Source organism: Trichechus manatus, unplaced genomic scaffold (genome assembly GCF_000243295.1).
Source record: "Trichechus manatus latirostris isolate Lorelei unplaced genomic scaffold, TriManLat1.0 scaffold00005, whole genome shotgun sequence".
Taxonomy (NCBI): Eukaryota; Metazoa; Chordata; class Mammalia; order Sirenia; family Trichechidae; genus Trichechus; species Trichechus manatus.
In genome coordinates this window covers 17,970,239-17,993,784 of record NW_004443941.1, presented here as the reverse complement: position 1 = coordinate 17,993,784, position 23,546 = coordinate 17,970,239, and the positions used below count along the sequence as shown (strand labels likewise).

General features: G+C 37.8%; 2 protein-coding genes across 3 annotated transcripts in view; one reads left to right on the top strand and one right to left on the bottom strand.

The window, feature by feature from the left end:
- Nucleotides 1-19,802, top strand: part of SLC3A1 (solute carrier family 3 member 1) — a 55,687-nt gene extending 35,885 nt beyond the window's left edge. The window contains exons 7-10 of the mRNA XM_004369505.2: nt 813-1,008; nt 15,018-15,185; nt 16,152-16,268; nt 18,806-19,802. Of these exons, the coding sequence (XP_004369562.1) occupies nt 813-1,008; nt 15,018-15,185; nt 16,152-16,268; nt 18,806-19,258 (934 nt within the window). The 3' untranslated portion in view covers nt 19,259-19,802. The remainder of the gene's footprint in view (nt 1-812; nt 1,009-15,017; nt 15,186-16,151; nt 16,269-18,805) is intronic.
- Nucleotides 19,803-19,935: 133 nt separating this feature from the next.
- The window catches only part of PREPL (prolyl endopeptidase like), a 33,745-nt gene continuing 30,134 nt past the window's right edge, over nt 19,936-23,546 (bottom strand). For both annotated transcript variants that reach the window (XM_004369500.3, XM_004369503.2), the window contains 4 exons: nt 21,924-22,073; nt 21,388-21,511; nt 20,465-20,538; nt 19,936-20,099 (listed from right to left, as the gene is read on the bottom strand). In XM_004369500.3, the coding sequence (XP_004369557.1) occupies nt 20,010-20,099; nt 20,465-20,538; nt 21,388-21,511; nt 21,924-22,073 (438 nt within the window). In that variant the 3' untranslated portion in view covers nt 19,936-20,009. The remainder of the gene's footprint in view (nt 20,100-20,464; nt 20,539-21,387; nt 21,512-21,923; nt 22,074-23,546) is intronic.

Sequence of the window (23,546 nt, the reverse complement as noted above, 5' to 3'; positions counted from 1 at the left end):
CTGCCTCAAGCAACTAAAGCGTGTTGATGGGGGCCATTTCGGGTGACTGTGTCTCCCTCCAAGAGTATTTGATTTTCGGTATTTGAGAATGCACCCCAATAATAAGGTGAAACTTTATAAGGACTCAAATACATGGGGAAATTTTGCAGGGAGACTGCTCACCTTATATGCAGACATATACTGTAAATTCCAAGTGGAGTGACAGGAATTGCTGAAGAAAGCCTTCCTGGAAGTTACTGAGTTTTTTTTGTTTTTGTTTTTTTTCAGCTTTAATAAACTAGCTTCAAACTTTGTTTATTGCCAGGTGAACTATTTGCAACGTCTTTTTTTTGTTCGATTGTATTGTGTTTTAGGTGAAAATTTACGGCACAAATTAGTTTTTCATTCAAAAATTTGTACACAAATTATTTTGTGACGTTGGTTGCAATCACGCAATGTGTCAGCAACTGTCCCCCTTTCCCCTTCCTCCTCGGGCACCACGTGTCCATTCATACAGAAGTTACTGAGTTTTCATCAGGTTTAGAAAGAAGATAACAGTATTAATTGAAAACCAAATGTGCTTCTTAACTCTTAGGCATCTGAGTTACTCTGAGGTATTGGCTAGCCTTTGTATTTATGACACTGAGAAGCTGTCCAGGGGGCCCAACGTGACATTGCTTGGTCATCTGGCTTGATTATTCTTTCCAATGAGCCCTAGTCTGATATGATTACTAGTGTGCATCCAGCCCTTATATCTTGTGAGCCAGGTATAAACAGCTGCAGAGTGCTTTCCCAGTCTCCTCGCAGGTACTGAAGACATCAAACTCTTACAGGTTCATGGGAACTGAAGCCAATGGGGAGAATATTGACAGAACCATGATGTACTACGGGCTGCCTTTTATTCAGGAAGCAGATTTTCCCTTTAACAGTTACCTCACCCAGCTAGACACTCCTGGGAACAGTATATTTAACAAGGTTATCATGTCCTGGATGGAAAACATGCCGGAGGGAAAATGGCCTAATTGGATGGTAAGTCCTCACGCCCAGCTCAGCATACCTTGTGCTGATGTGCTTGTTGAACAGTCACTGCTAGAATGAGATGAATACTTGTCTCTAATGACCTTCAACTCTCCCTCAATCGATGGCTATTTAGTGAGCCAGGTGTGTCCCAGCTCCCACCAGGTTCTTGTCATTAAGGGGGAGATTGTCCACTCAGTTGAAGGAATATTTAATGACTACTGGTCTATGTTTAGAGCCCTTGTGGCGCACTGGTTAAGAGCTTAGCTGCTAACCAAAAGGTTGGCAGTTCGAAATCTACCACACGCTCCTTGGAAACCCTATGGGGCAGTTCTACTCTGTCCTATAGGGTTGCTATGAGTCGGAGTCGACTTGACGGCGAGTTTGTTTTTTTTTGTTTCAGGTGTGTGCTTAGAATGCTACTAGACTTTGTGGGGAATAGATATCAAACTATAATTCTTCTGCACATATCCCAGAGTTGATGATCTCAATGGGAAGAAAGGATTTCAGATGTGGAAGGGGTAAACAGCAATACAGGGTATACATAAAACAGTGACAAAACATCATTCTGTGAGGGCAGAACGCAGTGCAAAATGCATTTAAACTACTGAGACTCTACTGCATCCTTCAAGATGGGGGCTAAATGCAACTTCCTTGTTGACTGATGAAGCCCTAACAATTTTTAAGATTGGCAATAGGTTGCTTCAGTGAAGAATAAAAGATAAAGAAAATATTACTTGTGGTAATAAACAACCTTTTCACTTCTACGCCTTTCAGGGTTCCTTACCCTTATCTGATTTTTCTGTCTTTGGGATTAGAAGTTTGGGTTAGCAAGGAGTTAGTATTAGACTCCTTAGGAAGATATCTGCATTCGTATAGATACAAGTTCTGCTTGAGAGTCTCAAAGTAACAGCTTAAACAAGATGGAAGTTTCTTTCTCTCTCACATAAAAGACAACCCCCTTTCTTTTATATTAATCAAACCAGATGCCATCAAGTTGTTTCTCACTCATGGAGACCCCATGTGTGTCACAGTTAACTGTGCTCCATAGGGTTTTCAATGGATGATTTTTTGGAAGTAGATTGCCAGGCCTTTCTTCCAAGGCACCTCTGGGTGGACTCAAGCCTTCAAAATTTTGGTTAGCAGCCAAGTGTGTTAACCATTTGCATCACCAAGGGACTCCTTCCTTTTACATTACAAGCCCTAAACTCCTGAAGAGGACAGTGGGGGTTCAGTGGCAGAATTCTCACCCTCCATGCAGGAGACTCAGGGTTGCTTCCCTGCCCGTGAACCTCAAGGGCAGCCACTACCCATCTGTCGGTGGAGGCTTTGTGATGCTTGTGTTCAGCAGATACTGCTGAACAGGTTTCAGGAGAGCTTCCAACACAGCTTAGGAAGAAATCTGGCGATCTACTTCTGAAGAAATCAGCCAGTGAAAATCCTATGGATCACAACGATCCAGTCCTGTTGTGCATGGGGTTGCCATGAGTCAGGGGCCAATTTAATGGCAGCTAACAATAACAAACTCCTGAATAACTCTTTAGTCTCTTGAATCCCTCCGTTTCTCTGCATCTCTACCATCTTAGGTTGCTACTGTGATACCGTGTCATTCTTTAATTCTCAGCTAAGTGTCACAACAGGAAGCCTTCTGGAGCCCGCAGATGAGCTGTAGGGTCTACCTATTATATGTACCCAAAACACCCCTTCACTCCCTTTCCTAAAACTCCACACTCCTAGCATCCAGCATCCCAGCATCCAGCATGGTGCATCTTCACACTGGGTACTCAGTGAAGACCATAGAAAGGGCTAGGTGCTTGTTTGCTGGCAGTGCTGTTCCACTCATGCAGTTCAATGATTTACCAAAGACATGCCTTCTTCTGATTGCGATCTTTTGCATTAGAGGCTGCTCCCCAAAATATCTGTGTGTTTGAACTAGGCCCTTAAAGATGGGAAAATTTTGACACACTCTGCACAGATACTGCCAACTGTTGATGTTGCTTATTCCTTGATCAAAACTGAAAGAATAAAGATGGAGAAAATACCGCATAGTCAAAAAACAATCTGTGAACCATAATTAAGCTTATTTTAATATTTTCTGAAATGCTCATTGGCAGGAATGTGTATTATTATTGACAGAAACTTCCTCAGGGTGAAAAAGACTCAAATTTAAGACCTACGGTATTATCCCTGAATGAAGTTATACTTACAAAGAGACACAGTGACAGAAGTTAAAGATCAAAGACATTCGTCACACAACTTTAAATTTGTTTCCCTTTGCTAGACTACACCACCATGGTGGACTAGAAATGAATAATTGTTATAAATTCTGTAAGTTTTTTGCAGTTTTAGTGTGCTTAAAACTAAAACTAAAAGCTTTAATTGGTTGAATGTAAATATTAAAAGTACACCATATTTTTAAAAATAACAGCTTAAAATATGATTCACCGTTTTAAAGTATACAATTCAGTTTTTTTGGTATATTCATAGAATTCTATAACCACACCAATATCAAATTTCATAACACTTCCATCACCCCAAAAAGAAACCCCATACCCATTAGCAGTCACTCCCTATGGCTCACTCCCTTCCTTCCCCCAGCCCCTGGCAAATCATTAATCTACTTTCTGTCTCTGTTTTTGTTACGTTGTTAGCTACTGTCCAGTTGGTTCCGACTCATACTGACCTAAGTACAACTGTGCAGTCCTGCGCCATCCTCACAATTGTTGCTATGTTTGAGCCCATTGTTGCAGCCACTGTGTCAATCCATCTTTTTGAGGGTCTTCTCTTTCACTGACCATCTACTTTATCAAGCATGATGTCCTTCTCCAGGGACTGATCCCTCCTGATAACGTGTCCAAAGTACATGAGACAAGTCTCACCGTCCTCGCTCCTAAGGAGCATTCTGGTTGTACTTCTTCCAAGACAGATTTGTTCGTTTTTCTGGCAGTCCATGGTATATTCAATATTCTTCCCCAGCACCATAATTCAAAGGCATCAATTCTTCTTCGGTCTTCCTTGTTCATTGTCAAACTTTCGCACGCATATGAGGTGACTGAAAATATCATGGCTTGTGTCAGGCATACCTTAGTCCTCAAAGTGACATCTTTGATTTTTAACACTTGAAAGGGGTCTTTTGCAGCAGATTTGCCCAATGCAGTGCATTGTTTGATTTCTTGACTGCTCTTTCCATGAGTGTTGATTGTGGATCCAAGTAAAATGAAATTCTTGACAACTTCAATCTTTTCTCCATTTATCATGATGTTGCTTATTGGTCTAGCTGTGAGGATTTTTGTTTTCTTTAGGTTGAGGTGTGATCCATATTGAAGGCTATAGTCTTTGATCTTCATCAGTAAGTGCTTCAAGTCCTTCTCACTTTCAGCAAGCAAGGTTGTGTCATCTGCATATTGCAGTGTTAATGAGTCTTCCTCCAATCCTGATGCTTCTTTCTTCTTCATATATTTCAGCTTCTCGGATTATTTGCTCAGCATACAGAGTGAATAAGTATGGTGAAAGGATAGAGCCCTGATGCACACCTTTCCTGATTTTAAACCATGTGATATCCCCTTGTTCTGTTTGAACAACTGTCTCTTGTTCTATGTAAAGTTTCCTCATGAGCACAATTAAGTGTTCTGGAATTCTCATTCCTCGAAATGTTATCCATAATTTGTTATGATCCACACAATCAAATGTCTTTGCATAGTCAATAAAACACAGGTGAAGATCTTTCTGGTATTCTCTGCTTTCAGCCAAGATCCATCTGCCATCAGCAATGATATACCTCTTTCCACATCCTCCTTTGAATCCAGCTTGAATTTCTGGCAGTTCCCTGTTGATATACTGCTGCAACCACTTTTGAATTATATTCAGCAAAATTTCACTTGTGTGTGTTATTAATTATTGTTCGATAATTTCCGCATTCTCTTGGATCACCTTTTTTTAAATGGCAAAAATATGGATCTCTTCCAGTTAATTGGCCAAGTAGCTGTCATCCAAATTTCTTGGCATAGATGAGTGAGCGCCTCCAGCACTGCATCCTTTTGTTGAAATATCTCAATTGGTATTCATGGAGCTTTGTTTTTTGCTAATGCCTTCAGTGCAGCTTTGACGTCTTCCTTCAATACCATTGGTTCATGATCATATGCTACCTCCTGAAATGGTTGAATGTCAACCAATTACTTTTGGTACAGTGACTCTGTATTCCATCTTCTTTTGATGCTTCGAGTGTTGTTCAGTATTTTGCCCATAGGATCCTTACAATGTTGCAACTTGAGCTTAATTTTTTTCTTTAGTTCTTTCAGCTTGAGAAATGCCAAGCATGTTCTTCTCTTTTTTTGTCTTCTCGCGCTGCCCGTTGAACTCTGTTCAACTCTTTTATGTGATCATTTCTTCCATTTGCTTTAGCTACTTTATGTTCAATAGCAAATTTCAGAGTCTCTTCTGACATCCAGTTTAGTGTTTTCTTTCTTTCCTGTCTTTTTAATGACCTTTTGCCTTCTTCATGTATAATGTCCTTGATGTCATCCCACAACTCGTCTGGTCTTTGGGTCATTAGTGTTCAATGCATCATATCTATTCTTGAGATGGTCTCTAAATTCAGGTAGAATATACTCAAGGTCATGCTTTGGCTCTCGTGGACCTGTTTTAATTTTCTTCAGCTTCAACTGGAACTTGCGTATGAGCAATTGATGATCTGTTTTATAGTCAGCCCCTGGCCTTGTTCTAACTGATAATATTGAGCTTCTCCATTGTCTCTTTCCACAGATGTAGTCGATTTGATTCCTGTGTATTCCATCTGGTGAGGTCCACATGTGTAGTCACCATTTATGATGTTGAAAAAAGGTATTTGCAACGAAGAAGTCGTTGGTCTTGCAAAATTTTGTCATGCGATCTCTGGTGTCATTTCTATCACCAAGGCTGTATTTTCCAACTACTGATCCTTCTTCTTTGTTTCCAACTTTTGCATTCCATTCACCAGTAATTATCAATGCATCTTGATTGCATGTTTGATCAATTTCACAGTGCAGAAGTTGGTAAAAATCTTCAATATCTTCATCTTTGGCTTTAGTGATTGGTGCGTAACTTTGAACAATAGTCATATTAATTGGTCTTCTTTGTAGGCATATAGGATTTGTAGGCATATGGATATTATCCTATCACTGACAGCGTTGTACTTCAGGATAGATCTTGAAATGTTCTTTTGATGAGGAATGCAATGCCATTCATTTTCTATTTGTCATTCCCGGAATAGTAGACCATATGATTGTCTGATTTAAAATGGCCAGTACCAGTCCATTTCAGCTCACTAATGCCTAGGATATCAGTCTTTATTCATTCTATTTCATTTCTGATGACTTCCAATTTTCCCAGATTCATACTTCGTACATTCCATGTTCCGATTATTAATGGATGTTTGCAGTTGTTTCTTCTCATTTTGAGTTGTGCCACATCAGCAAATGAAGGCCCCGAAAGCTTGACTCCATCCATGTCAGTAAGGTCAACTCTACTTTGAGGAGTAACTCTTCCCCAGTCATATTTTGAGTGCCTTCCAACCTGAGGGGCTCATCTTCCGGCATTGTATCAGGCAATGTTCTGCTGCTATTCATAAGGTATTCACTGGTCAATTTTTTCAGAAGTAGACTGCCAGGTCCTTCTTCCTAGTTTGTCTTAGTATGGAAGCTCTGCTGAAACCTTTCCACCACGGATGACCCTGCTGATATTTAAAATACCAACAGCATAGTTTCCAATTATCACAACAACACAGAAGCCACCCCAGTATGACAAAGTGACGCATGATGGTTCTGTCTCTATAGATTTGTCCATTCTGTATATTTCATATAAATGGCATGATAAAATATGTGGCCTTTTGAGTCTATCTTCTTTCACTTAATACAATGTTTTCAAGGTTCATCCATGTTGTAGTATATATCAGTACTTCATTTCTTCATATGACCAAATAATATTTCATTGTATGGATATACCACATTTTGTTTGTCCATTCATCAGTTGATGGACATTTGGATTGTTTCATTAGGAATAATTCCGCTATGAATATTTATGTACAAATTTTTGTGTAGATGTATGTTTTTAATTTTCTTTGTCATATAGCTAGGAGTGGAATTGCTGGGTCATAAGGTTAAGTCCATATTTAACTATTTGAGGAATTGCCAAACTGTTTCCCTAAGTGACTACACCATTTTACATTCCCACCAGTGATGTATGAGGGTTCCAATTTTTCCACATCCTCACCAATGCTTGTTATTGTCTGTCTTTTTGATTATAGCCATCCTAGTGAGTGTGAAATGGTATCTCATTGTAATTTTGATTTGCATCTCTCTTATCACTAATTTGAATGTATTTTCTTTTTTTTAAATTTTATTTTATTGTTGTGCTTTAAGTGAAAGTTTACAATTCAAGTTAGTTTCTCATACAAAAATTTATACATAGTTATGTGATCCTAATTGCTGTCCCTATACTGTGACAGCACATTCCTCCTTTCTACCCCCGATTTCCCATGTCCTGAATGTATTTTCATATGCTGACTGACTATTTCTGTGTCTTCTTTGGGGAATAGCTATTAAAATCCTTTACCCAGTATTAAATTGTTTATTTTTTTTTAAATTGACTATTTTAGGTAAAAGTTTACAGCACGAATTATTTTCCTATTCAAAAACTTATACACAAATTGTTTTGTGACATGGGTTGCCCTCCCTGCAGTGTGTCAGCACTCTCTCCCTTTCCCTTTACACCCCAGGTTCCTCATGTCCATTCATCCAGTTTTCCTGTCCCTTCCTGCCTTCTTGACTTTGCTTCTGGGCAGGTGTTGCCCATTTGGTTTTGTATACTTGATTGAACTAAGAAGCATGTTCCTCACGTGTGTTATTGTTTGTTTTATAGGCCTGTCTAATCTTTGGCTGAAAGGCGTACTTTGGGAGTGGCTTTGGTTCTGAGTTAGCAGGGTGTCAGGAGGCCATAGTCTCAGTGGTTCCTCCAGTCTCTGTCAGACCAGTAAGTCTGGTCTTTTTTTGTGAATTTGAATTTTGTTCTGCATTTTTCTTCCACTCTGTCCGGGACCCTCTATTATGATTCCTGTCAGAGTGGTCAGTGGTGGTAGCTGGATACCATCTAATTCTTCAGCCTCAGCCTGGTGGAGGCTCTGGTTCATGTGGCCCATTAGTCCTTTGGACTGATATTTTCCTTGTGCCTTTGGTTTTCTTCATTTTCCTTTGCTGCGAACGTGATGGGACCAATAGATGCATTTTAGATGACAACTTGCAAGCTTTTAAGACCCCAGACGCTACTCACCAAAGTAGGATGTAGAACATTTTTTTTAATGAACTATGTTATTATGCCAATTGACCTAGATGTCCCCCAAGACCATGGTACCCAGCCCTCAGCCTCCAAAACTGGGCCCCTCAAGGTGTTTGGATATGTCTAGGAAGCTTCTATGACTTTACCCTGGTCAATTTGTGCCAACTTCCCCAGTATTGTGTAATGTCTCACCCTTTACCAAAATTACCACTTGTCTACTATCTAGTGTTTCTCCCTCCCCACCCCTCCTCTCCCTCGTAACGATCAAAGATTTTTTTTGTGTATAAACCTTTTCTTGGATTTTTATAAAAGTTGTGTTATAAAATATTTGTCCTTTTGTGATTGACTTATTCACTCAACATAATGCCCTCCAGATTCATCCATGTTGTGAGATTTTTTGAAGATTCATCATTGTTCTTTATCATTGTGTATTCCATTGTGTGTATGTACCATAATTTGTTTACCCATTCATCTGTTGATGGGCATTTAGGTTGTTTCCATCTTTTTGCTATTGTGAATAATGCTCTGATGAACATGGGTGTGCATATGTCTGTTCGTGTGATGGCTCTTATTTCTCCAGGATATATTCCTGGGAGTGGGATTGCTGGATTGTATGGTAGTTCTATTTCTAGCTTTTTAAGGAGGTACCGTATCATTTTCCATAGTGGTTGTACCATTTTATATTCCCATCAGCAGTGCATAAGAGTTCCAATCTCCCCTCAATCTCTCCAACATTTGTTATTTTCTGTTTTCTTGATTCGTGCCAGTAATGTCAGGGTGAGATGGTATTTCATTGTAATTTTGATGTGCATTTCTCTAGTGGCTAATGATCACGTGCATTTCGTCATGTGCCTGTTAGCTAACTGAACATCTTCTTTGGTGAAGTGTCTGTTCATATCCTTTGCCCATTTTTAAATTGGATTGTTTGTCTTTTTGTTTTTGAGGTGTTGAAGTATTCTATAGATTTCAGAGATTAGACTTTTGTCGGATATGTTGTAGCCAAAATTTTTTTCCCAGTCTGTAAGTTCTCCTTTTACTCTTTTGGTGAAGTCTTTTGATGAGCATAAGTGTTTAATTTTTAAGAGCTCCCAGTTATCTAGTTTATCTTCTAGTGTTTGTGCATTGTTAGTTATGGCTTGTATTGAATTTATGCCATGTATTAGGGCCCCTAGCTTTGTCCCTGTTTTTTCTTCCATGATCTTTATCGTTTTAGGTTTTATATTTAGGTGGGTTATTTGTATTTGTATTGTTGAGTTGTAAGTGTTCTTCTTATATTCTGGGTATGTGATTTATAAGTATTTTCTCCCATTCTGTGAGTTGTCTTTTCACTTTGTTGGTTGATTTGTGCTTTCAAGCACAAATGTTTTAATTTCATGAAGTTCAATTTATCTATTTTTCTTTTGTTGCTTGTGCTTTTACTGTCATATTTAAGAAACCGTTGCCTAATCCAGTTATCCCAGTACCATACGCTAAAAGTCTATTCTTTCCCCATTGGCTTGTCTTGGAACCCTTGTTGAAAATCAGTTGACCATAAATGTATGCTTAATTTCTGGACTCTCAGTTCTGTTCCATTCATCTTTATGTCTGTCGTTATGCCAGTACAACATTGTCTTGATTCTAGCTTTGTAGTAAGTTTTGAAATGGGCAGGTGTTATTCCTCTAATTTTTGTTCTTTTTCAAGATTGTTTCAGCTATTCTCAGTTGCATTAGTTTAGATATATATGAATTTTAGGATTGGCTTGTCAAATTCTGCAAAAAAGCCAACAGGGATTTTGATAGGGATTGTGCTGAATCTGTAGATCACTTTGGTGAGTGTTGCCATTTTAACAATGTTAAATCTTCTAATTCAGGAACATGGGCTGCCTCTCCATTTATTTGGGTCTTCTTTAAATTTCTTTCAGCAATGATTTGTGTTTTTCTTTTTTGTTTTTACAATGATTTGTATTTTTCAGTGTACAAGTTTTACAATTTTTTGTTAAATTTATTCCTAAGTCTTTTATTCTTTTTGATGTTATTGTAAATGGAATTATTTTCTTAATTTTATTTTGGGATTGTTCATTGTTAGTGTACAGAAATACAATTGATTTTTGTGTATTGCTCTTGTATCTTGCAATATTACTAAACTTGTTTATTAGTTTCTAATAGTTTATTGTGGATTCCTTAGGATTTTTAAATATAAGATCATGTCATCTGTGAGTATAGATGCTTTTACTTCTGTTCAATCTGGATTCCTTTTATTTTATTTTCTTGCCTAATTTCCCTGGCTAAAATCTCTAGTAAATTTTGACTAGAAGTGGTAAGAGAAGACATTCTTGTCTTGTTACTGATCTTAGGGGGAAAGCATCTGGTCTTTCATTATTAAGTATGTTGTTAGCTGTGAGTTTTTTGTAGATACCGTTTATCAGATTGAGGAAATTCCCTTTTAGTCCTGGTTTGTTGATTGTTTTTGTTATGAAAAGGTATTGGGATTTATCAAATGCTTTTTCTGCATCTATTGAGATGATCATGTGGTGTTTGTCCTTTATTCTACTTATATGGTGTATTACATTGATATTTATGTGTTGAACCAATCTTTAATTCCTGGGATAAACCTCACTTGATGATGGTGTAGAATCTTATATACATGTAATGCTGGCTTCTGTTTGATGGTTATTTTGTCTGTATTCATAAAGGATATTGGTATGTAGTTTTGTTGTGATATTTTTGTCTGGTTTTGGTAACAGGGTAATAATGACCTCATAGAATACGTTGGGAAGTGTTCCCTTCTCTTCTATTTTTTAAACAAGCTGATGAAGAATTGGTGTTAATTCTTTTAATGTTTGGTAGAATTCACCAGTGAAGCCATCTAGGCCTGGGATTTTCTTTGTGGTATGTGTTTTGATAACTAATTCAATCTCTTTACCCTTATAGGTCTATTCAGAAAATATTTTTTCTTGAGTCCATTTTGGCGGTTTGTGTCTTTCTAGCAATTTGTCAATTTCACCTAGCTTATCTAATTTGTTGGTGTACTTATTGTTCATAGTATTCTCTCATAATCATTTTTATTTCTGTAAAGTTGGTAGTGATGTCCCCTCTTTCTTTCCGATTTTAATAGTTTAAATCTTCTCTCTTCTTTTTCTTGGTCAGTGTAGCTAAAGGTTTGTCAATTTGTTTATTGTTTCAAAGAACTAACTTTTGGTTTTATGGATTTTCTCTCTCTAGTTCTCTACTTCATTTATTTTCATTTCAATCCTTACAGTTTTCTTCTTGCTGTTTGTTTTATGTTTAGCTTGCTCTTCTTTTTCTCAGTTTCTTATGGTGGAATGTTAGGTAACTGATTTATGATCTTTATTACTTTTTACTCTAGGATTACAGCCATAAATTTCCCTCTAAGCACTACTTTAGCTGTGTCCCATAGCATTAGTATGTTTTGTTTTCATTTTCATCCATCTCAAAGTATGTTCTAATTTTTGTTGTAGTGTCCATGTGCACATAAGAAGAATGTATACTCTGCTGTTGTTGGGTGAAGTGTTCTATACATGTCTGTTAGGTTCAGTTGGTTTATAGGTGCTTTAGTCTTTTATTTCCTTGTTGCTCTTCTACCTAGTTGTTTTATTCATTACTGAAAGTAGGATATTGAAGTCTCCAACTATGATTGTTGATTGTCTATTTCTCCCTTCAATTCTGTTAGTTTTGGCTTCGTGCATTTTGAGGCTCTGTTGTTAGATACATATATATTCATAATTATTATGTCTTCCTGATCATCGACTCTGTTAACATTATAAAATATCCTTCTTTGTATTTAAGAACAATTTTTGTCTTAAAGTCTGTTTTGTCTGATGTCTGACATTAATATAGCCACTTTAGCTCTCTTTTTTGGGGGGTACTGTTTGCATGGTATAACTTCTCCGATTCTCTTCCTATCAACCCATTTGTGTTTCTGAATCTAAATTATGTGTTTTGCAGACAGCATATAGCTGGATCTTTTTTTTTTTTTAAATAATCCATTCTGCCAATCTCTGACTTTTAATCGAAGTGCTTAGTCCATTTACATTTAATGTAATTACCAATAACGTAAGATTTGCATCTGCCATTTTGCTATTTGTTTACTGTATATCTCATGCTTTTTGGTTCTTCTATTCTTCTATTATTGTCTTCTTTTGTGTTAAATAGATATTTTCTAGTGTACCATTTTAATTCCTTTTTTTTAACTATATTTTTTGTGTTATTTTCTTGGTGCTCTGGGGATTGAAATTAGCATATTAACTTAAAACAGTCTAGATTAATACCAACTTAATTTCAATAGTGTACAAAATTTTGTTTAATATAGTTCTGTCTCTCTCCACTCCTTTGTATTGTTACTGTTATACACATTACATCTTTATACATTATTAGCCCATCAACAGTTTTATGAACATTGCTTTATGCAGCTGTCTGTTAAATCAAATAGAAGAGTTACAAACAATAGTACATTTATACTGTATTTTATACTTACCTATGTATTTACATTTAGTGGTATAATTTATCTTTACCTTTATTTCTTCATGTGGATTCATGTTATTGTCTAGTGTCCTTTCATTTTAGCCAGAAGGACTCCCTTTTGTGTTTCTTATATGGCTGGTCTACTAGTGAATAATTCTGTCTCTCTCGCTCTTTGTTGTCATTGTTGTTTATCTGGGAATGTCTTAATTTCTTCTTTTTTTTTTGGAGGATAGTTTTGCTGGATATAAAAGTCTTTTTCTTTCAGTGCTTTGAATATACCCCACTGTCTTTTGCTTTTCATCTTTTCTCTTGAGAAATCAGCTGTTAATCTTACTGAGGTTCCCTTGTATGTGATGTGCTGCTTTTCTCTTGCTGCTTGCATGATTGTCTTTTGACCATTTTTTAAAATTGTGTAAATACATATGTATCAAAACAGTTGCCATTTCAACATTCTTCACATGTACAATTTGGTGACATTGTGTTCATCATGTTGTACAACCATCTCCATTATTCATTCCCAATTTTTTCCATCACCCTTAACAGAAGCTCAGTGTTCCCTAAGCAATGGTCCCTCTTTCCCCTTGCTGGCAGTCCACCCCTGGTAACCACTGATAACTTAGGTCTGTATACACTTGCCTATTCTAGATATTTTATATAAGTGGAATCATACATTTGTCCTTTTGTGACTGACTTATTTCACTTAGCATGATGTTTTCAACATTCATTAATGTTGTAGCATTTATCAGAACTTTATTTCTCTTTATGGATGAGTAATATTCCATTCTATGTATGTACCACATTGTGTTTATCCATTCATCAATTGATGGACGTTTAGGTTGTTTCCATCTTTTGGCTATTATGAATAGTGCTGCAATGAACATTGATGTACATGTATCTGTTCGTGTTCCGGCTTTCAATTCTTTTGGTTATATACCTAGAAGTGGAATTGCTGGGCTGTATGGTAATTCTATGTTTAACTTTTTGAAGAACTGCCAGACTGTTTTCCACAGCAGCTGTCCATCTTTTGACATGTGGATGTGTCTAGGTGTGGATCTTTTTGGGTTTCTCCTACTTGGAGTTTGTTGAGCTTCTTGGATGTGCAGATTAATGTTTTTCATCAAATTTGGGAAGTTTTGGGCTATTTTTTCTTTGAATATTCTTTCTGCCCCTTTCTTTCTAGGACTCTTATTATGTGTATGTTGGTATGCTTGATGGTGTCCTATAGATCTCTGAGACTCTGCTTATTTTTCATCCTTTTTTTTTCTTTTCCTCAGACCAATTACTCTCAATTGCTTGTCTTCAAGTTCACTGATTCTTTCTTCTTCCAGTTCAAATCTATTGAGCCCTTCTAGTAAATTTTTCATTTTTGTTATTGTATTTTTGAACTCTAAAATTTCTATTTTGGTTCTTTTTTATAATTTTTTTGAATCTCTTTATTGATATTATCTATTTGATGAGGTATTGTTCTCATACTTTTTGTAAGTTTTTAAGGCATGGTTTCCTTTAGTTTTTTGAACATATTTTTAATAGCTCATTTAAAGTCTTTGTCTAATAAGTCCAATGTCTGGGCTTCTGCAACAATTTCTACTGCTTTTTTTTGTCTATGAGCCATACTTTCCTTTTTTTGGTATGTCTTGTAGTTTGTTGTTGAAAGCTGGATAGCTACTATAATGTAATGTGGAAACTCTGGAAATCATATTCTCCCCTTATCAGAACTAGTTGTTGTTTGTTTAGTGGCTTTCTTGGACTAATTTTGTAGTCTGTATATTATTTTTTTGTTGTGCAGGGCCACTGAAGTCTCTGCTTGGCTAGTTTAGTGCTAAGCTAATGATTGGAAAGAGATTTCCTTAAATGCCTTGAACCAATAAGACTCTCAGCCTTTGCTCCAGCAGGCAATTTACAACTCTGCCTTAGTCTTCATTTCCTGTTTGCATAGAGCCTCAAGGATAGCCAAAGGGAGAGATTAGGGCTTTCTCAGGTCTTTTCTGGACATCTGCAGTCCTTAGCATACACAGAGTCCTGTGTATGGGTGTGGCCTTCTAGATTCCCAGGAATATGTTGGAACTTTTCAAAGCCCTTATGAGCATTTCATTCCCCAGTTTTTTCTTTTTAGCTTTTTGGTCAGACTCTGGTTGGCCCTGATTGGTGACACCACCTCAGGCAGGTGCGATGTTAAACAATTGCCACTTATTGTTTTCTACAAATGCCCTGGGGACAGTGCTGCTATGTAACTAAAAATTTCTGCCTTTCAGATTGGTGGACCGGATAACTCTCGGCTGACTTCTCGTTTGGGGAAAGAATATGTCAATATCATGAATATGCTCATTTTAACACTCCCTGGCACTCCCATAACTTACTATGGGGAAGAAATAGGAATGGAAAATATTTTACCCACAAATTTCAACGAAATCTACGATGTTGTAAGTTTAATGCAACTTTTCCATGCACCACAGTTGTAAAACCAAGTACTTGTTTTTTTTGGAAAATCAGAGAATTTACAATTTCTATTCCATTGCTATATTAGCTTTCCTGGTAGTGAGGGTATTGTTAAAATGATGCTTCCTAGGCCACATAACTGAATTTTTAGGGTATAGGCCAGGAATCTGCATTCTGAAGATGCTTTCCTGCTGATTCTTATACATTCCAAAATTTGAAAACCAGTGTTCTGAGTTCAGATTATTATTCAGTGCCCTCTACCTGAATCATGCAGGGTTAAGAACATTTGTTAGTTCTTGTCTTTCTTGAGCTAGATCTTACTTGTCCATAGCAAAAACACTCTTCCTTTTATGTTATCAAATGTGATGCACAACCTCAGACTTGAGTGGTTTTTATTTTTGTTTGAAGCTACGGATCTCACAATTATGTTGCTGGGTAGATGACTGATCTTGAACATTTCATTTGTATGGGTAGCTTTCAACTGTATGAGATCCAATTTCCCTAGTATGTGGTCAAGGCAAAACTTTTTCTGTCTCAGCTCCTAAATTTGTGTGTGTGCACTCATGCAGAGTAACTAGGCTGGATAAATGCAGGCTAGAATTCAGGCTCACTTGTACATAGCAGTGTCTTGAATTCATCATCACTGTATCATCATGGTTGAACGAGGAACTTGAGAACTGGTAATGGCACATTTTGAAATTGTGCATTACTTATTTTTAGGGAAACAAGCATCAAAGATTCCAAGCATGTATCTAAGTTCAGTTATTATAGTCTATTTGTATGCAACTGGCTTATGTACTGAACGTTAAGGTCTTTTCATTATGCACGCTATGAACACAAGCACTAGCTAACAGATAATAGGTAAATAATTATGAAGTATTTATCAGGGCCAAGTTACATTTCTTTTAATAACCAGGCTATTGTTTTCTTTTTATGGTCTTTTGACATAGAATACCCTTCTCTCAAAGTCACCAATGCAGTGGGACAACAGCTCAAATGCTGGATTTTCTGAAGGCAATCACACCTGGTTACCCATCAGTTCAGATTACCACACTGTGAATGTTGATGTAAGTACCAATGAAAAATTTATGCTGATTCTAGACATGTAAATGAGTTTCTGTACTGAAAACATACACTCATCCTGTGCGTGTCTAAACCTTAACAGATACTCTTTTAATCACACATTTTGTTTGCAGGGAGTTTGTAAATCATGTTTTTGTGAAAATACAAACTGGCATGCAGGTTTACCAATTGAAGCATCATGCAGAATATGCACTTTTCATTGAAATGACCCTTACTAAGACCTCTGTGCTATGAAGATGAAACTATGATGAAGTCTTTTGGCAAGGCTAGCTACCCCTGCTCCCCTCTTCCCCTCCAAAGGAAAGAAGAATAAATAAATCCAGGGTCTTGTGCACTTGACGGCAAGGCTATGATCTGAAAAAACTAAAGCTAAGAATAATCCCTAAAGGAGTTGTTCTGGAAAAGTACAGCCCTTTGGCTTTTGCCTGTACTATTTTCTGTTCTTGTAGTAATCAAGTTTCAGCAAACAAATTTCTTAAACAGAAATGCATAAATTCCAGCCAAGTGCTAAGTACATCTCCTTAGACTGGGGAAAAAAAAAATGGCTTCAGGTTAGTAAAGAGATTATATAGCACGCAATCATGAAAATTCCACTGGGACACACAATCTAAACCAACTTAGGGGAAAAGAAATTATTGGCATCATCTCAACCCGCTAAGTATTTTGAAAAAACTCTCCAGGTTATTCTGATAAAGAACTCCATGTAAATCTTCCTGTTCCTACCGCTTCCCGCCCCAAGCAACACTGGGAATTTATGGATAGTATAAGGTCATTGTTTTATATATTTTTTGATCCTTGACAGCACACAATACATATTTAACACTTGTGTTTTGGAGTAAATACATCTATTGGTTTTCATTATGTCCAAAATGTTCTCATAGACCAATCTGAGTCCAATACGTAAGAAATCCTTCATAAAAATGCATATCGGCAAAGATGGAACAGTGTACAGGCAGATTAAAACATGCATTCCCTAGTCAAACAACAAAATTACAACAAGTTGGTGTGGAAATATTTAATAGCAGACAAAATAGAATTCAATATGAAAAGCATTATATGAGACAAAGGCAATATTAAAAAATTGATAAAAGAACACTCCACTAAAAATTATGAATCTTTATGCATCTAACAATAGCTTCAAAATATATAAAACAAATGCTCTGAGAAATGCAAGGAGAAATCGACAAATCCACAATTACAAAGACTTATAGACACTGACAAATTAAGTAGACAAAAATAAGAGGTAACACTTATTGGGCGCTTCCTATGTAAGTGGCACTCAAGTTATGTACTTTACATGCATTATCTAAGGCTATAGAAAGTTATTAATAACTAACAAGTCATATACACATACCATAAATACCACTGTAACTGATAAACAGAGAATAAACATTTTTTCAAACATCCATTAGATATTCAGTAAAGATCACATATATTAGGCACCCACCCACAAACACCACCACCACCAACCACTACCACCCCCCCCCAGTAAACATGGCTGGCAAGAGTACAATGAAATGAACGTTATCACTGATCTGGCAACAACTCTGACGAAGAATAATTTGGCATTGTGTATCAAGTGTCCATACTCTGTGACCTTTCTGTCTTTTTATAATTGTTTTTTGGGTAATCTATCCTACAGAAATAATCCAAAATACAGGGGAGAGAGACATTAAAATATATGTAAATTAATTAGACACTTGAATGTTGAAAGGGAATTGTTAAGTATGGTATAACCATTTAACAGAATATTACTGTTATTAAAATGACATTAATAGAGGCTACATAATGGGGAAGATGCTTGAAAATGTTAAAGGAGGAAAGCAAGAAAAGTATCACACTAAAATGTGTTTTTTATAGCTATAAGATAAACCCACATCTTCTTTAATGGACATATATTACTTTTTACAGCAAAAAAAAAAAAAAAACCCTATAATTTTTAACCTTTACTTTAGGCAGTTTTTGCTTTGCATTCTTTCTTGCAACTTTTCCCCCATCATCAGCTATGCAAGAAATACATGTCTGCAGAAGTGATATGATCTTTGTCAATGGCAACCTACATACCCTACAAAAGAGTACAGAGAGGCACAAATTCATCAGAAATTCTCAGAGTCCTTGGACACGGTGGCTGCTTTTTAGCCAGGCATATGGGAGTACAAGATAGCATAAAGCGACTTCATTTAGGCAAGTTAAATATTCATTAAGTTAGACATGACATTTTGGGATTCCCCGTGGAGCGAGATTTGGCCTCTGCAGCTGCTCTGGCTGAGGTGCAGCGAGCACTGCGCACACTGCCATGGCTCCTGGACCAGCAGAAACCCCATTTGCTGTTTCTGTCAGTATTTATATCAGTGATTCATATCTATTTATTAACAGTTATAATTTGGTATTTATTTTAAGGGACAAAATTTATGCGAGTTTTTGCGGACATAATTCCTTATTAGATACTAAATATATTTTTTAACACATTCTTTGACTCAAACGTGTATGTAAATAGCCCGGTTTTTTTTTTTTTAAATAGGTCCAGAAGACTCAGGACAGATCAGCTTTGAAGTTATATCAAAAATTAAGTTCACTTCATGCCAATGAGCTGCTCCTCAGCAGGGGCTGGTTTTGCCACGTGGAGAGTGGGGGGGATGACAGCCAAGTTGTTGTGTACACGAGAGAGCTAGACGGCATCGACAGAGTCTTTACCATGGTTCTGAATTTTGGAGAATCAACATCAATAGTAAATCTAGCAGAAATGATTTCAGGACTTCCCCCAACTGTGAGCGTAAGGATAAGTACCAATTCAGCCTACGACGGCAGTGCTGTTGAAACCAGTGCCATTACACTGGGCAAGGGGGAAGGACACATCCTTGAATATAGTACAAAGAATCCCCTTCATCGCCAAACAGCTCTCAGAGACAGATGTTTTGTTTCCAGCCGGGCGTGCTATTCCAGTGTGTTACACATATTGCACAGCTTGTGTTAGGCACCTCTGTGAAAGAGATGAAGACGCTGGCACGCATTTTGATTATAAGCATCTGCAGTAACTTCCACATATAGCTTGCTGCTGAGTAAACTCTCTGAATAGTCATGAATTCTTAGGTATTTCTGTAGCTTGAATATAACTGTTTTAGGAAAGGTTCTCAAATGTTCTTAAATAGTAATAAAATACTTAAAAGAAAATTATCGCTTGCAGGAACTTGTAAATTTATGGAGATAGCATCAATAAGAGATGATCAGAACGCCTTAGGATCCCAGATTATTTGAAAGATATAATTGATTTTAATGTGAAGAATGTTACCTTTTCCTTAAAATGCAGTCACAGAAACTGGAGGATGACCCACTGCTACAGTGTCTAAAAATGCTCACTGTTAAAGAGGCAGGGCATTGATTTGTAAACTGTTCCAACAAAACCTTATTAAAACAAACACAAAGCTGTTGATTGGTGGGGGTCACCCAGAGTCCTGCTGTCACCAGTCCCTCCCACGCTCCCTATTCCATGCCCTTTGAAGGTGCACGATTTGATGTGAAAACTGCTTTCCTAGGCTAAGGGGCATGTGCCTCAATGGACAGAACAGTATAAACAACTGAGATGCAGACTAAGCAGTTTGGATGGAGGAGCAAATTTTTACAAAATTACTTAATAACTAAAAAAAATCTCACTTTTGCTAATCCAACTGAAAATAAGACTATGAAATACTTCAGTGTGTTTTCCATTCCCAGCTGAATGTGACACTTCAGAATTTTAAATATTTCTTAAGATCTTCAAAAACATTGGTGCTGTCAAGTCCAAGCTCCTCGTATAGGAATTTAATCTGGGCTGTAATCTAAAAGAAACACATTTAAAAGTTAGATAGATGGCCTACGTGGTCAAACCCCAGTGTCTAAGTCTCTTTGTCTCCCCATCTTCATTTAACCCTGAAGTCAGCAATTTACGGCAAGCGTACTTTTATTCAGGGCAGAGGCTCCCAACAGCTAAGATTCAATTCCTTCTTTAATAGAGCTCACTAATCACGTACACGCCTTTTCTCTTGGTTGACTCAGCTTTCCGCCCTTGCTCCCCCGGGGTCTCAGACATAGGCCTGACAGCTGTGAAGCAGCGCTGCCATAGACTCTGCTGCAGCCCCTCAAATGTTAAGTACCACACATCTCTGCTTGGGATCTGTCACCTGAGGGGGGCTTCATAACATACCTTTTTGTGAGAATCCTCAATCACGTGATTGCCTCCAGGCTGAATATCTAAAACAATACTGGGGACCTGATAACCTGCAAAAGTTACATATAAAACCATCAGAAGGACCCTGGTTCAAGATGGGCATACTCTACTAAAATAATAGTAAAAGAATAAAAGCATAAACCAACACCAATGACAAAGAGGGGAGAAGGCAAGCAGTAGAAGACAGATTTCTGAAAGAGGGAAAGCAGGACGATAAGCAGTGCCTGAGCAAGCAGGAGAGAGGAGACGGTAGCCCCCAGAGAACCGTGGAGAAGGCTGAAACCTAGAGGCAGCTGACTGGCCCTGCGGAATCTCAAGAGTCTTGGGACCTGGCGACACCAACTACAGCAGTGGCTGGGAGTGAGACACGGAGCTGAACACAAGACAACTGTCCGAAACCTTGTACGTGGATCCCTCCCATCCCTGAACCCAGAATGTCTTGGCATTCAGTTTCAAGGAAAAACAGAAGAATTCTTGTCTAATGAAACTGAAAGAACTATCTGGAGAAAATTAAAGCAGCAGGTTTGGGTACTGAGGCTCCAGGGGAAAAATCTCAGACTCTGTCTTTTAGAGGTTTCCAAGAATAATGGCTCAATAAATATTGTTCGATGAATGAATGTGTGATAGTAGCACCTCCAAGTTTATATTTAATATTTATAATTTACTTTTTTCTAATTTATGCTCTGCCTACCTCATTTTAATACTTCCTTTGAAAAAGAGGTGAGGCACTTATCATTACTCTGTATGTTGCAACTGGGCAGTCAATACAGGAAAATCAATGATTTATCCTAAATCATGGGCAGACGATTTGGTCTGCAGCTAAACTATATCATTCTAAGCAGGATGCTAAGGGTGCCAGTCCATTTAGCTCTGTTCCCTGCTGCTAGGTGGCCTCCTACCTTCACCTGTGTCCTTAGCATGCTCTGTGATGGCTTCCTTGAGTTTCTCAGTATAGTTTACAATTCCTTTCAGAGGTACACGTTCATCGTTTTCATACGCTGTGATGTGAATTGAAGGATAATGCTAAAAGAAAATAGATGCGCAAAGTTTACATTATTCCTTGTGGCCCCTTTTCGTCTTACATATCATGGAAAATAACTGCTGCCAGTTTTTTTCCCTAAGTGCTAGAAGTTTTTCTCATTTGACATTCTTGAGAGCTCTCTAGCATTATAGTACCAGAAACCTGTCACTTGGAACAGTCTTTTCTTGAGTAGAGAGACCGTGATCTAATTTTGTAGCTAAGGCACAATAACTCTATTCTCCTGAGGTATTAAATGGAAACAAACACAGAGTATGAGCAGAGATGGTGCTGAAAGATGTTTGAGTATTACAAGTAGAAATATCCTAAATCCCGACTAATGCCTGCCTTAGCTCAAGTAAGTATCCTTTTGATTAACTCCTCTATGGATAGTATATCATAACTGTCTTTTACTACCTGAGGTTTAATATTCTGATAGGGGCAGTAACGTTTTATGTAATTCTTGTGTTTTTCATCAGATGAAGGATTCCCCCATTCTTCTAATTCTTCCAAAGTCAGAGGAAGTGTAGTGTCCATCATGGTATTGAGAACATCCAAGAAAGGTGCCTAAAAAAAGAGCCAAAGAAACATGAATGTTGATTAAGAAGTTGGTAAAATAAGTGTCAGAAAAATATACTACTTTACGAATATACATGCTGACATGAGAGAACAGAGCTCAGGGAGACACACAGATTCGTAGGAACCAGACTAATTACTGAGTCCTTCACCAGGGCCTGTGCTTCATAACTAGCTTTTATGTGTTTAAGGAGCCCTGGTGGGAAAGTGGTTAAAGTGCATGGCTGCTAACCGAAAGGTCTGTGGTTTGAACCCACCAGCTGCTCTGCGGGAGAAAGACGTGTCAGTCTTCCTCCGTCAAGACTTCAGCCTTGAAAACCCCATGGGGCACTCCTACTCCGTCCTCGAGGGTCGCTATGAGTCGGAATCAACTTTACAGCAGGAGGGTTAGTTTTCTGGTTTTTTGTGTGTTTAGAGTCCTTAAATGACATGTATATAATGAGAAAGGGTTTATCTTCTAATTTCACAATTTTTGTTTTTTTTTTAGTTGGCTTTTTATTCATGTATTTTTTTCTTATTTATAAAAGTAATAAATCCTAATTGAAGAAAATCTGGAAAGTATCCAAGTTGAAGAAAGAAAAAAAACCAGCCTCCAGCCCATGGGGGGTTGTTGGGTGCTGTTGAGTCATTTGCAACTCATAGTGAACGAATGTGACAGAGTAGAACCACCCGATAGGGTTTTCTAGGCTGTAATCTTCATGGGAGCAGATCACCAGGTCTTTCTCCCACAGAGCAGCTGGGTGGGTTCAAATTGCCAACCTTTCAGTTATCAGCTGAGTGCTTAACCACTGCACCACCAGGGCTTCTTCACTAGCACATAACTAATGTGAAATCAAATTTAATAAAAAGAGACTGCTCTTTCACTTAGCCTTCTATTCCCGTTAACACGCTTTTCAGTTTTCCCTATCAGTATTAACCTAGTGGCTGTCTGCCATTGTTTTGACTGCTTAGCATCTGAACTCCTTTTTCATCTGGAAAGTCCCCAACCTGAGACAGAGCCCGACTCTCACTGAAACGTGTTAAATGTCAGATACTGCCTTTCCCAGCTTGCCCTGCAGCTTGGGAGCAGCCACATGAGGTAGGTCTGCCAATCAGACACGTGTGCTTCGAACTCTGAATGGGAAGTTAGTGATTCAAAGAAGTAGGGACCAGAGAATTTATTCTGGCAACAATGCCGCAGCTATATTAGTTTCTAGAAGGGGCAATGGCATTGTGAGTTGTGCCCAGTGGTGGCACTTCACCGGGCCAGTTTTGTGGTGTATTTTGCACAGGTTCCTGGCTGTGCATCCTCTAAGCTGAGTTCTGTACCTAGCCTTACCTAATGTTGTTGTGAGCTGCTGCTGAGTCACTTCCGACTCATGACAACCCCAAGTGTGCAATAAAGAAACTGTCATGGGTTGAATTATGTCCTCCAAAAAAATGTGTGTATCAATTTGGCTGGGCCATGATTCCCAGAATTGTGTG